The following is a 13781-nucleotide window of genomic DNA, read 5'->3' as shown; positions in this document are numbered from 1 at the left end:
CACAACAGCTAATGTTGTGGGTCCGATTCAGCTATGTATAGTGTAATTAATGCTAGCCCTTCAGACATTCTCCATCTGGATAGGTTTTTGTTGTGTGGACTGGACATGGGCACTGTTTAGAAGGATTGCAGGGTTTCTGTTTTCCCGCACCACATTTTCACATTGCAGTGGTAAGAAATCACTCTTTTAGTTTACATTATTACCTTCACCTTTACATTAAAGCATTCCAAACTCCATCTGCTAATGGAAACTTTGATACAGTTAATATGCAGCAAAAAAGCATCTGTGTGGACGTTCAGTTGGGATTGTTTTGTTAAAATGAATTTGAAATTTGAAGCTTAAACTTTTGAGTCAACATGGATGAGAAGTCTGGAGAGCACTATGGATGGAATCATAATAGCTACTGACATGTCAAAAGATCCATCTCAATGACAACTGAGCAAACATTCACTGATACAATCTGTGGGAAAAAGCTAGTGAGTGGACCTTGAGTTGGGATTGTTTTATGAAATGGAGCGAGTATTTCAGGTATTACTTTCTGAAGACATCAGCATTCCATGATAAACATGAGTCCTGTGAAGACTTATGAAGCAAACGATGAATTCTATGTGTGAATTCTATGTGTGAATGTCTTAAAACCTGTTTTTGCCACAGGAGTTCTTTCTCATCTCTTTCTTCTACTGTAAAAGAATAATTTCTGATGTTGATGGGTCATGTTCTGAGTCTGTAGGACTTTGAGTGTGCACATGTCACTTTGCAAGAATGACAAAATGTGTTTTTCAAACTCCTCTACCTTTACATGACATGTAATTGGAAAAGCTTCTCAATATAGTAACACTATTCTGATACTACATTTTTTTCTGCTGTCTAATACTGTCAAGCTCTGATAACTACATTTTCTCTTGTCAAGGCATTGTACTGCTGGATAGCACCGTCAGTGCAGAGACTGATTGAGCAGATGTCACATGGACTAAGCCCACTGATCTCCTGGGGAAAGAGAACATGCTTCAGTGGATTTATGCTTTACAAAAAGTTATGCTTCAGTGGGTTCACAGTCTCAGTGTTTTGTTGGGGAAATGCTCTGAAGTACTTGAGCCTCCTTCCTTCGGGGAAATATAACGCCCGCTAGAAGTGTGACTAAAGTTGGGTGTTGTCTAATTATTTGCCATCAAATTCAGTCCCTGCATGTGTATCATCTAATTTTATAAATAATGTTGGAAGGTGAAATCTATCTCTGAAATGCTGAAGTGAACATCAAAAAGGTTAATCTTTTGGGAGCAAAAAATGTGCTCTGCTGCAAATGTAACAGGAAAGATGTTTATTGGATTATGAGACATGACATGTAAAGTGATCAGTCAATAAGAAAGTATTTAGTCAATGACAACTCTTTGTCATGCTGACTCTACTCCAGCACATTGAATTTAACTGCTGGTTTATAGGAGGCTCCCAGCAACAGCTGAAAGAAAAGCAAGTATGCGTCCTTCGTCAATTACGCTATGGAAGCTTTGAACACACTACCAATAGATCTCAGGGCCAGCTCACTGAATATTTTATCAAAGAAAGGGATAAACTTATCTTTTCACTTTAGCCTTTAACTAGCTATGAATTTCTTGATACAGGCCTGAAACACTTTCTTTGCACTTGCTGCTGCAATTCTTTTAAAAAGTAGCCGCAAATGTGGGGACTGATTTTAATATTTTTAAATCAATTGTATTGTTGTTATCAGTGGTTGGTAGATTTGGACGCATAAACTGTGGTGTGTGTTCTGCCACACTGGGTTGTCTTTTCAGGGCAGTCTTCTGGCTGTACTCGACACAGATAAGCAGTGAGGTTAGATCCTTGGGAAGACGTTCTGGGATGGATGAAAAATGCCTTTGTCGGTGTAGTTGACTGTATCTATAGCGAATTTGTGTCAGGCGGGAAATTAAGAGGGTCAGACTCCTCGGTACCAAATAATAATTATGAGTTTACATTTAATAAGTCTCAAATGACCACCACTGAAGTTTTTAAAATGTTCATTCTATGTCTATCTCACTTTATTGTAATGCATTTATTTTATGAAAGGTGCTATACAAATTAAGTTGAATTTTATAATAATAATAATTATTACCATTATTATTATTATTATAACATGAAACACTGGGCCATCAGTTGGATATAAAAGTGACATTAAGAATATAATGACTTCATCTAGATGAACTTTACAGCAATCAAATAAAATAATACAAATTAATATAATAAAGTGCATGTCTTTTTGGTTTTTATTTGATTCCATGTTTAAAAAAAAAAAAAAATGTAGATGGCATGTGGTTATGTAAATAGACATGTCAGACACAGACTAGACACAATTAACACTTAAACCCACTGAAGAGAGTTCATGGACTAGCTGCTCCACAGTGGACAAGGTCTGGCCATGGACGTAACACTGCGGTGTCTCTCTGTCATGCTAACACACATCCAGTTATTAAGTTCCCAAGTTTGGTGAAGCGACCACGAGCCAGTGAAGAAGTGGGTCAGGCACTGTTGAGGGCATGGATGATGCTCGATGTTTTCTATCACTGCCCAGAGCATAAAGAGCACTGCGCTGCTCCAAACACTGAATATTGATTGGTTTAGGTAACTGATTCCACTGAGAAATGTCAGCAAAGGGCACTGAGACCGGGCTGGCTTCTTTCCAAGAACAACAAAAAGTAATGAGGACAAATGTTAGGTTGAATAAGGCCAAATAATAACTGAAATGTCAAATCTTCTCACATTTTGTGTAAGAAAATATGAATAATAATGGATATAACAAAATCAAGTCTATCTGCTGACTAGAGAATGTCATATAGAATAGAACACTGAAAACAGAGAAGCTGGTTCAATTATATACAGTACAGTGTTCAGCCTGTTGAGATGTTGAACTTTAAGCGATACAACAAACTACTTGATTGCCGATCAACATTGATAAAACACCTATCAAATGACAGTACTGAGATCAGATGGTCCCAGAAATGTACCTTCGCAGAAAGGAAATGCAAAAAAACAATTATAATGTCAGTTGGATTTGAAATAGTTATTGTTTTGAAGGAATGCATATGTTTTGCATAATTTGTTAGCATATGGAACAATCTCAGATTAATAAGAAAATAAAAACAAATGATATATGTAATTAAAGCTGCAAGCAGCATTGATCGGGCCCTCGCAACGTCACACACGTCGAGGGTACTGGCAGGACTCTGGTTGATGCGGCAATACATTTCTGTGACCATTATACACTGCATGCACAAGTTAGATGATATTTCCTGCGTCGACCAGCAGCATAGCAAGACCATGTTGCCAGGTCTTAAGCCTCAAATGTTTTGAGTGTACCTCCGATACAATCATAAATGTAAGCCTGTTAAGATCATTAAGAAAATGAACGTGTGAATGTGCTTCAGTATTAGTAACATAACAGACTGTCAGGTTACTGGGATGGAGTTCAACTCCCTGCAGTGTCCTACTGATTGTATTTGGACTTACATGAAAGTTAACAGAACAGCAGTGTCATTTGTTTTTACTTGAACACTTTAATTTGACACTGTTTTCATTTTAAGCTCTTCTGTAACTTTAGATTGTAGTGTGAAGCATTCATTGTAACATTTAACCTGATTCTCATGTAGAAGATCTAGACAGATCATTTATACTAATGCCCACTGACATGGTTTGAAAAACACTGTTGATTAACTTTTGTTCTCCAAGCATCTTAGTTTGCACATATTTAGATCAGAGAAGTCTTTTTCTCATGGTGTGCCCACAAACCCTGTTTGGGCCGCTGTTATTATAGAATTCTGTTTACGTCCGTGGTTGCCAGTAGGTGGCGCTATGACTATGAGTTAATATTGGCATGCAGAAGTCCTAAAATCACGACAGCAATCAAGCATGTCAAGTTTGGGGCAGTTTTGACAAAGTAAGGTTGAGTTACAAAAGCTGGATGGATGATGGCGAATCATGTAAAATTGCCGCGACACCAAGTCCATGTTATCCGATGAAACATCAAGCTTTGAGTAACTTTTAATCGTTAAGGTCTTTAGGTTGTTCTGACCAAATTCTAAGCTGATCGGATTATTTCCCTAGGAGGAGTTCGTAGTGCAGCACCTGGAAAAGGAAATAAAACCACAAGAAATTCATACAAAATTCAAATTGGCTGACTTCCGGTTGGGTTTAGAGCATGGACCCCTACGACTTTTTTTTAAGTCTACATGTGATACACCTGCTTACTTAATTTCATACATCTAGGTGAAACGTACTGCGAGGGCTGCATCGTCGAAATATTGTAGGGGGCGCTATCGAGCCGAGTTGCCACTCTGAAGCATTAAAATCACATCAGATAACTACATTCAGGATTTTAAATGTGTGTGACAAGTCTGATTTTGTTTTCAGTATTTTAAGCCCCTCAAAAACACCTTTGTTTTTCATGGCGAGGAATGCATCGCCACGGCAACGGCATTTCACGAAACAACAAGCTTTGAGTAACTTTTAATCACAAAGGTCTTTAGATTGTTCTGACCAAATTCTAAGTTGATCTGATTAGTTCCCTGGGAGGAGTTCGTTAAAGTAGAGCGCCTGGAAATTGAAAAAACAACACTAGAAATTCAGACTAAATTCAAAATGGCTGACTTCCGGTTGGGTTTAGGGCATGGCCCCAAGAGACTTTTATTTAAGTCCACATGTGATAAATGTGCCTACCAAATTTTGTTAATCTATGTGAAACATACTGCGAGGGCTGCTTCGTCGAAATTTTGTAGGGGGCGCTATTGAGCCGTTTTAACACTCTGATTGAATAAAATCATATTATAGAACTACATTTTGGCCTTGTGATCTGTGTGTCAAGTTTGCTTGTGTTTCGAGCTTTTTTAACCTCTCCAAATGACCATCGTTTTTCACGGCGAAGACTGCATTACCACGGCAACGGCGTTCGACGAAACATCAAAAGCTTAGAGAACTGGCATTATGAACTTCTTACATTTGTGTGGAACAAATTTGATGTTGATCTGATTTTCCAACTAAGAGAAACAAGCCAAAGTATGAAGACTTTAACTTACTGTTGCCAGTAGGTGGCGCTATGACTATGATTCAAAATTGGCTTGCAGATGTCTTCAGGCCTGGAGTTTAATCAAACATGTGAAATCTGGTAAAGATCTGATGATGCAGAGTCGAGTTACATCAGTTTATTCGTTCATGGCGAAGGATCGAAATTCGCAGAGCCGCCACATCGCCACGCTTCGACAACTTCCTACAATTTTCACAATGAAGCATTATCAAGGTCTTAAGGCTTTTGTGACAAAATTTGAGAGGGATCCGATTAATCTGTGAGCAGTAGGGTGTCAAAGTACACAACCTATGACTTCCTGTTGCCACTAGGTGGCGCTATTACTATGATTCAAAATTGTCATATACATGTGTTCAGGGTCAGGATGTTATGACATATGAGAAATTTGGAGCAGATTAGGCAATGTACAGCCGAATTACAACAACTTCCTGTTTCATGGCGAATGGTGTTTTTTTGCCGCCACGCCACGGACACATAGTTCGATAACTTTTTGATCTTTGAGTATCGTTTCACTGCCAAGGTCTCAAGAGCATACTGACCAAATCTGAAGGCAATCGGGTTTAATCTCTAGGAGGAGTTCGTTAAAGTACGGCGCCTTGAAACGGTCCAAAAACGTCATAAAATTCAAAATGGCCGACTTCCTGTTTGGTTTAGGATATAGCTCCTTTTGACTTTTTTGTACGTCCCATCACGTTCCACATACCTACCAAATTTCATACAGCTAGGTCAAACCCAAAGTTGGGGCTACTCTGTAGGGGGCGCTATTGAGCCAAAATGTCATGCCGCAGCTGGACACCCCAATAATACTGGAATTTTCACCACGATTGAATTTTGTGCCAAATTTCAAAAGATTCCCAGTATCCCAAGCACCTCCTTTTTGCGATGAAACTGGTACGATAATAATAATAATAATAATAATAATAATAATAATAATAATAAAAAACATTAGAATAACAATAGGTCCTCCGCTCCGACTACGTCGGTGCTCGGGCCCTAATAATAATAATAATAATAATAATAAAAAACATTAGAATAACAATAGGTCCTCCGCTCCGACTACGTCGGTGCTCGGGCCCTAATAATAATAAAAAACATTAGAATAACAATAGGTCCTCCGCTCCGACTAGGTCGGTGCTCGGGCCCTAATAATAATAATAATAATAATAATAATAATAAAAAACATTAGAATAACAATAGGTCCTCCGCTCCGACTACGTCGGTGCTCGGGCCCTAATAATAATAATAATAATAAAAAACATTAGAATAGCAATAGGTCCTCCGCTCCGACTACGTCGGTGCTCGGGCCCTAATAATAATAATAATAATAATAATAAAAAACATTAGAATAACAATAGGTCCTCCGCTCCGACTACGTCGGTGCTCGGGCCCTAATAATAATAAAAAACATTAGAATAACAATAGGTCCTCCGCTCCGACTACGTCGGTGCTCGGGCCCTAATAATAATAATAATAATAATAATAATAATAAAAAACATTAGAATAACAATAGGTCCTCCGCTCCGACTACGTCGGTGCTCGGGCCCTAATAATAATAATAATAATAATAATAAAAAACATTAGAATAACAAAAGGTCCTCCGCTCCGACTACGTCGGTGCTCGGGCCCTAATAATAATAATAATAATAATAATAATAATAAAAAACATTAGAATAACAATAGGTCCTCCGCTCCGACTACGTCGGTGCTCGGGCCCTAATAATAATAATAATAATAATAATAAAAAACATTAGAATAACAAAAGGTCCTCCGCTCCGACTACGTCGGTGCTCGGGCCCTAATAATGTAACTTGAACTGCATTGTCCAAACAACAGGGCCAACAATAGGAATTCAATGAAAATAGAGGATTATTATTTACTTTGTAACGTTACTCCTGGAGGCTGATTAGCACCATGTACTGTATCTAGGGCTGCAACTAACGATTATTTTAATAATTGATTAATCTGTCGATTATTTTTTCGATTAATCGATGAATAGGCGGGGAAAAGGCGAGTAAACTATACCACCCCTACTTTACTACTGCAATTAACGAGCTAACGCTAATTTGTCATGCTTGTCAAGCTGGATAACGAGTAAACACCAGCACCAGAAGAGCTATTGGAGGGACGTTACGTTCCTCACTTCAAAACGGAACAACAGTAGGATTCTGTAGTGACTTGCCCTGCTGTTGAACTCCCTTCCTCCTCATCAAGGACTCCCAACATGTTTACGTTTTAGGTGCTGAATCATCGCCGTAGTGCTCCCGTGCCATGTCTCTTTTGCATATCTTGCAATTAACACACCTTTTCGATTTATTTAGTGTGAAATGCTCCCACACCTTGGATGACTTAGGTCGTACTGATTTCTCTGCCTCTGCCATGTGTTTCAGAACAACGTTACGGGTCTCTTTGATGGTCTTTCCTCTACCTCCGCTCTGCTTCGCTATTTTTTTTTTTTTTTTTTTTTTGCTCTGCTCTGCTCCGCGCTCAACTCAACTTTTTTTTTATACTCAAACATCTCCGCGACATATTGAGTGGCGTAATAGTCGCACGACACAACGAATCGATAATGAAATTCGTTGCCAACTCTTTTAATATTCAAATTGTATCGATTCGTTGTTGCAGCCCTAACTGTATCTAATCACAAGTCTTCCTGTTCTGCAAGAAACAGTTATCATGCAACCAAACACGGCACTGTCTCTGTGTGAGCTTGTGGAGGAGAGACAGCATAGTGTGAATGGCAGCAACAGCACAGGTTGGTACAAGACATTGCAATTACGTGCAATACAACTCCCGCTGAGAGGCAACTAGCAGGCATGATACTCTGCTGGATGAGCACTTGGTAACATCTGTGCTCTGCTGCTAAATGTACCCAACCAGGTAAAAAACAGCCAGTGTGTGTGTGAATGAAAGGAGAGTGGAAGCAGAGCAGAGAAAAACAATGTATAAAGGACCAGTGCTGACTGGATTTCCTGTGACATGGCTGAAACTGTCAGGTCTTAGGGGGGTTACACAAGGGGAAGTGAAGGGAAGATGGCAGCAGAGCCAAAGCAGGTCCAACTGTAGACCGTATATAAAAAGTGGACGTAGTCACCATGACATCACAAATTGGTTTGAGGATTATGGTTTTGAAGCCTTGAGTTTGGTATTTTGGCCGTCGCCATCTTGGTTATTTGCAATCAGTGAACGGAAGAGACCATATTTGGACTATGGAAGGGTTAAAGCCGTGGTAGCGACCTGTCAATCACAAGGTAGCCCCGCCCGCAAGCATACCCTGCTTTATGGTCTATTTGACTCTAAATGGACCATAATTTACTAAATGAACATCATGCTGTATTGAAGAAAACTTGAAACTAGAGATTGAGACCATAAACTCATATTTACAATGTTTACTGAGGTAATAAATGAAGAGAGAAGTCATTTTCTCATAGACTTCTATACAACCAGAGAAGTCGCCCCCCTGCTGGTTAGTAGAGAATGCATATTGGCTTCCCGTTTCAGAATTGAAAGTTACCATGGGTCAAACCCTTCTTACTGTTTCCATAGGTGAGCTGTTATCGATAATAAGTGGGTTTGATGGGGATCAAACATGAAGACGTGAAACCTCCATGTTAGCCAACTTTATTCGGAAGAAAAAATAAAGGCAAGCAGTTGAGCTATGAGCCAAAGGTTGACCTACAGTTTTGTTGTGCAATGAGGGATAATTAGTCACATCATCTGCGCTCACTTTCAGTTTGACTTCCAAATAGTTTATATAATCTGGATAAACGGTTGGCCGATTGGAACATCAAGAACTTCATCAAGAACACTTCAATCCCCTGTTTCTGGGGTGAACTACTTTCACTTCTTGGAAGTATGCTCAGAAGGTAGAGCCTTGTCCCTCAATCAGAATCAGTGGTTCAATCCATGATTCCACTTGTCTGTGTCGATGTGTCCTTGCATGGTAGCCCCTGCCATCAGAGTATGAATGGGTGTGAAAGGGTGAATGATGACATGTAGTGTTAAAGAGCTTTAAAGTGGTCGGAAGACTAGAAAGGCAATATACAAATACAGTCTATTTACCATTCTTCCTGTATATTTGCGAAATCTGTGACGGATTTCATTTTTTGTTGGTGGCAAAAGAGCCAAAACATCTGGCACATAGTTTGTTTTAAGAGATGTTACAAACTAAATGGCCAAAGGCATGTGGACATCAGCCATTTCAGACATAATTGGGAGTTGAACAGATGATTCTGACACCATGAGCATCAATGTGCTGCTATAACAGCCTCCACTCTTCTGGTTTCAGGCTTTCCATCAGATGTTGGACCTGGCTGCAGGGATTTGCTCCCATTCTGACACAAGAGCAACAATGAGGTGCAACACTGATGTTGGCTGATGTGGTTGGTGTTCCACTTCACGTTGTTACTGCATACTTTGAAGAACGCTATTGTCTAAAACATCTGTGTATGCTGGAGGATTAAGATTAAGACCACGTCTACATTTTTGGCCGAATACTGGCGTGTAGGATGCTTCCCGAGAACAGACTCCTGGCAGAAAGTGGAGATTAACCTTGAGGATGACTGGATGTTACAGGAACTTACAAGCATATGAGCACATTTACAGCTTCAACACTGTTAGGATCACAATAAAATCACGCATTAAATCATTGACTGAGAAAACTTTCCAGCCCTGCAGCGATTCATCATCACTGGAGCAGCCTGTCCTCTGATGATGGCAAATAAACAATTTGGCTTCCAGCCTGAGAGAAGTCTCAAACAATCACATTACCATCCAGACATGGGAACATTAACAACCTTAAATGTCTTGGAAGCAGTCATATAGAGATTTTATTTTTTTATGCAGCTTTGTGTTTTAATGTTTTAAGTTACAAAGTGCCATTGAGAGTTTGAAACAAGGTAAATAAATGAAGTTCAGTTCTATATAACACCAGGACCACCAGCAGTAGTGTTTTATTTCTTATTTTATACTATAGTACTTTACTTTCATTATTAAGCTCTGAGTCATCTGCATGTTCACTGATGCAGAGCAGGGTTAATGCATGTTAGGGATGACAGACATGCAGCACATCTAAAAATACTACCAATGTCCCTTTTCTTATCCTGTTCAGTAGGAAATAACAAGATTTTTTACTAATAATTATTTATTATTATTATAATAATACTAATATTATTATTATTTATACTAATAATTTACTAAATGAATATCATGCTGTATTGAAAAAAACTTGAAACTAGCTATTGAGACCATAAACTCATGTTTAAGACACTTCAGCATTGGCAAATGTCCGTGGGTAAGATTCTGAATCCAAAATAGCTCCCAAATTGTTGGCAAATTCGTGCATGTGTGCTTGAATGGACATTTGGTTTAGGTTGATGGGCTGGTGGCACCTTGCATGGCAGCCTCTGCCATCACTGAATGAATGGTTGGAAATACTAGAAAGGCTCTATATAAATGCATGTCCAGTTACCATCGACATGTATACCTAAAATACATAATCACCCACTTTATGTATATAAAATAAGCTATTACATTAATCATCCATAATGTATTTCTTTGCACTATTGTATTCTTGTTTGATACAGTATATAAACTTAATGTTGTTGTCCATTGATGCTTTTTATATATATATATGTATTAAGCTATTGGTCAGTGAAGAGCTATACATGGACTTTCTGTGCTCTTTATGTGGCCAAATCTAACAACCTAATGCATATGTAATCCAGTAGCTTATAGAAAAACACATGTTGCAGAGGATTACAGTATAGGCTACAGACACATCATAACCAGCTCAAAGTGAACAATTACATTTATCATAATAAAAAATATATACAATTCGGGCCAGTCGAGACAACTCGACTGCACTGATGAATGTGCTTGTCAAAAACAGAGTAAAATCCAGAGAAGCAGATTAATTCCAGACTAGCCTACAAACATGTTTGCAGCCTCAGGCTTTCACAGCTCAGTGAGCGTAAGCAGAGCTCCACCCAAACAGTTCTTCCCTGTTTTCTACAGGAGTCCCCCGTTGTAAAACGTGGTTAAAATATAGTGTGATATGTTTTGTGCGTTAATGTCCCTCTCGCTGACCGCGCGCCGCGCCGTCACGACACATTCAACCACACTCAAAGAAGAGTTGAACACCGGCTTACCTTCGACAGCCCGTACCGTTGGCAGTATCCATAGAAAATATAAGATATCCATAATCATAGTCATTCCGGGCACTGGACTGTAAAAAGCCAATGCGTTCATAGCGCCGTCCAGCAGCGGGCCATTGACTGTGGATTGATTCAGAGCTGCAGGGCATCCTCCTCCTCCTCATCACCAGCAGCAGCAGCAGCAGCAGCGGGATAATGGCTGAGGAGCTGCTGCACCGGCCAGTTTGGGCGAAACCAATAGGAAGGGGCGGAAAATCACAGCACAACACCGGCATCCCGCTGACCGCAGGGTTTACCTGCAGAACTCGTCCTGGAGAGGAAGTGAAAGAAGTATTATTACTGAACGGTTTGTTTAGGATGAGTTACAAGTGAAAGTGTTGATCATAGCAGTACTGTTTATTTTCTATAAAGGAAATACACGTATTTTCTCAAGCACTATATGCCTGCTATTGCACTATTTTAGGTAGTTGTATTTTAGGGGAGACAGGGGTTGGTTGGCACACTTTTCACTTTTCACCCCGGCATGAGTTATGTTAGAATAAATGCACCAGCAGCAAATGAAAGATTAAGGTCTCAGTTAAATATGTTTTAATGTATACACGATTTAGAAAATTAGGTGATTTGTGGTGTCATGTGGTGCATTTGTGGGCACACTTTATGGAGTTGATTGGCACAATGTTAAAATGCTATAGTTACAAAAAAGGAAGAGCCCAATAGAAACAATTACAATTTTAAATCAAACAAGAACCCAAAAAATATAGATTAAATAAAACATCTTCCCATTTTTAAAACCATGTTTAAGCAATTCATCACTAGAAATGTTTAATTACTTTTGTGATCAACCATTCAAAATAATAATAATATTAACTAACAATATGAACATTATGAACGTTTTAAATTTTTCAAAAATATGTTTTAATCTATCAAAATACCCCAACAAAACATACAGTAACAGTTATATTAATGGACACATTTGACCTACTTTTGTGATGAAGCCAGCTACCATCACTCATCAAAGACTTTAAAATCGAAATAAAAATGTATAGCTTATTCCTATGTCTAGTAACTAGAACCAACACATTTACAATAGCTCTATCTAACACAGTTTTATAAAACATTTAGACCACAGAACATGTTCTACATTTGATACTATACAACTGAAATGTTACCCTCACCAGGTAGTTATTGATTTTCAAATGTTTTACCATAGTGGATGAGTGTGTGCAGTCGCGGGCTGTGTGTTTTATACCTGGGCCTTCACTACTGTCCTACTACAGTTGAACCCCCTCTTAATAACCTCATTATGACGCCACAGATACTGTTATTATTTGTTTTGTGTAAAAATTAAGCTCAGCACCTACAAATGCACTAACTGCAGAGTGCCGATGCATGAATACGCGCATGACGGGATGCTGCGTCATTAACGGACAATGCATACACTGATAAAAGTGATTATGAGAAGATGTAAATGTAACACAATTAAATATATGATATTAACAATGAAAATGTATGTTTTTATCTCTACAAGAAAAAATATAGTCCTGGACTTAATCTGCATTTGTTTAAATGACAAGACATTGTGCATATTTTCCTTAACAAGCTGTATCTGCGTAATCCCAGCCAATCTTCTTAAGTAAACGCACACAACAAACATGTTATTGTTGTATTTACTCTGCTAAGTGTTGGAAGTCACGTGATTACATTTCAAATGCGAGGTGTGTTGCCCATCACTCTCAAACACTCACAAAGTCCGTTTACCTCTACTTTTGGACCGAACATCAACCGAACCACCTCGGCAGAGGAACGGACTGAACTTCAAGGTAAGAATAAAGCTAGCAATGTAAAGTGAGTTGGTTATACTACAGTCTTTCCAGTATTCTTATCTTTGTAGAAGTAAAATTAAAGTAAACCAGAGGCTTTTCTTGAAGCTAATGTTAGCAAGTAGCCTTAAACTAGAGGTCAAGTGTGAAATAAATTAAAGGCTGTAGCAGGGTTTAGCCAGTATTTGCCAGTTTTGTCTGGTAAAATGTATTTAAAAAGCAACAAATGAAAAACGTTTAAAATGTCCGGTAATAATGCTTGGTCATGCTAGCTTAGTCTTTTTTTTTTTTGGCAAACTCCAGGCGGGCTGTCATGTGCCTTTTACTGAGGAGTTGCTTCCGTCTGGCCACTCTACCATACAGGCCTGACTGGTGGAGTTTTGCAGAGATGGTTGTCCTTCTGGAAGGTTCTCCTCTCTTCACAGAGCAACGCTGGAGCTCTGTCAGAGTGACCATCGGATTCTTGGTCACCTTGCTGACTAAGGCCCTTCTCCCCCAATCGTTCAGTTTGGCCGGGTGGCCAACTCTAGGAAGAGTCCTGGTGGTTCCAAACTTCTTCCATTTACGGATGATGGAGGCCACTGTGCTCATTGGGACCTTGAATGCTGCAGAAATCTTTCTGTACCCTTCCCCAGATCTGTGCCTCAATACAATCCTGTCTCGGAGGTCTACAGACAATTCCTTGGACTTCATGGCTTGGTTTGTGCTCTGACATGCACTGTCAACTGTGGGACCTTA

The 13781-nt window shown here is 39.2% G+C and overlaps 1 protein-coding gene across 2 annotated transcripts in view; it reads right to left on the bottom strand.

Moving 5' to 3' along the window:
* Window positions 1-11370, bottom strand: part of ephb2a (eph receptor B2a) — a 74038-nt gene extending 62668 nt beyond the window's left edge. For both annotated transcript variants that reach the window (XM_068732522.1, XM_068732524.1), the window contains exon 1: window positions 11218-11370. In XM_068732522.1, coding sequence (XP_068588623.1) covers window positions 11218-11317 — 100 coding nt within the window. In that variant the 5' untranslated portion in view covers window positions 11318-11370. The remainder of the gene's footprint in view (window positions 1-11217) is intronic.
* Window positions 11371-13781: the final 2411 nt, after the last annotated feature.

Source organism: Cebidichthys violaceus, unplaced genomic scaffold (assembly GCF_023349555.1).
Source record: "Cebidichthys violaceus isolate CVI_PGR_0920_01 unplaced genomic scaffold, fCebVio1.0.p SCAF_6, whole genome shotgun sequence".
Taxonomy (NCBI): Eukaryota; Metazoa; Chordata; class Actinopteri; order Perciformes; family Stichaeidae; genus Cebidichthys; species Cebidichthys violaceus.
Note: the sequence above shows the minus strand (reverse complement) of the source record. Positions and strands in the feature narration are given on the sequence as shown.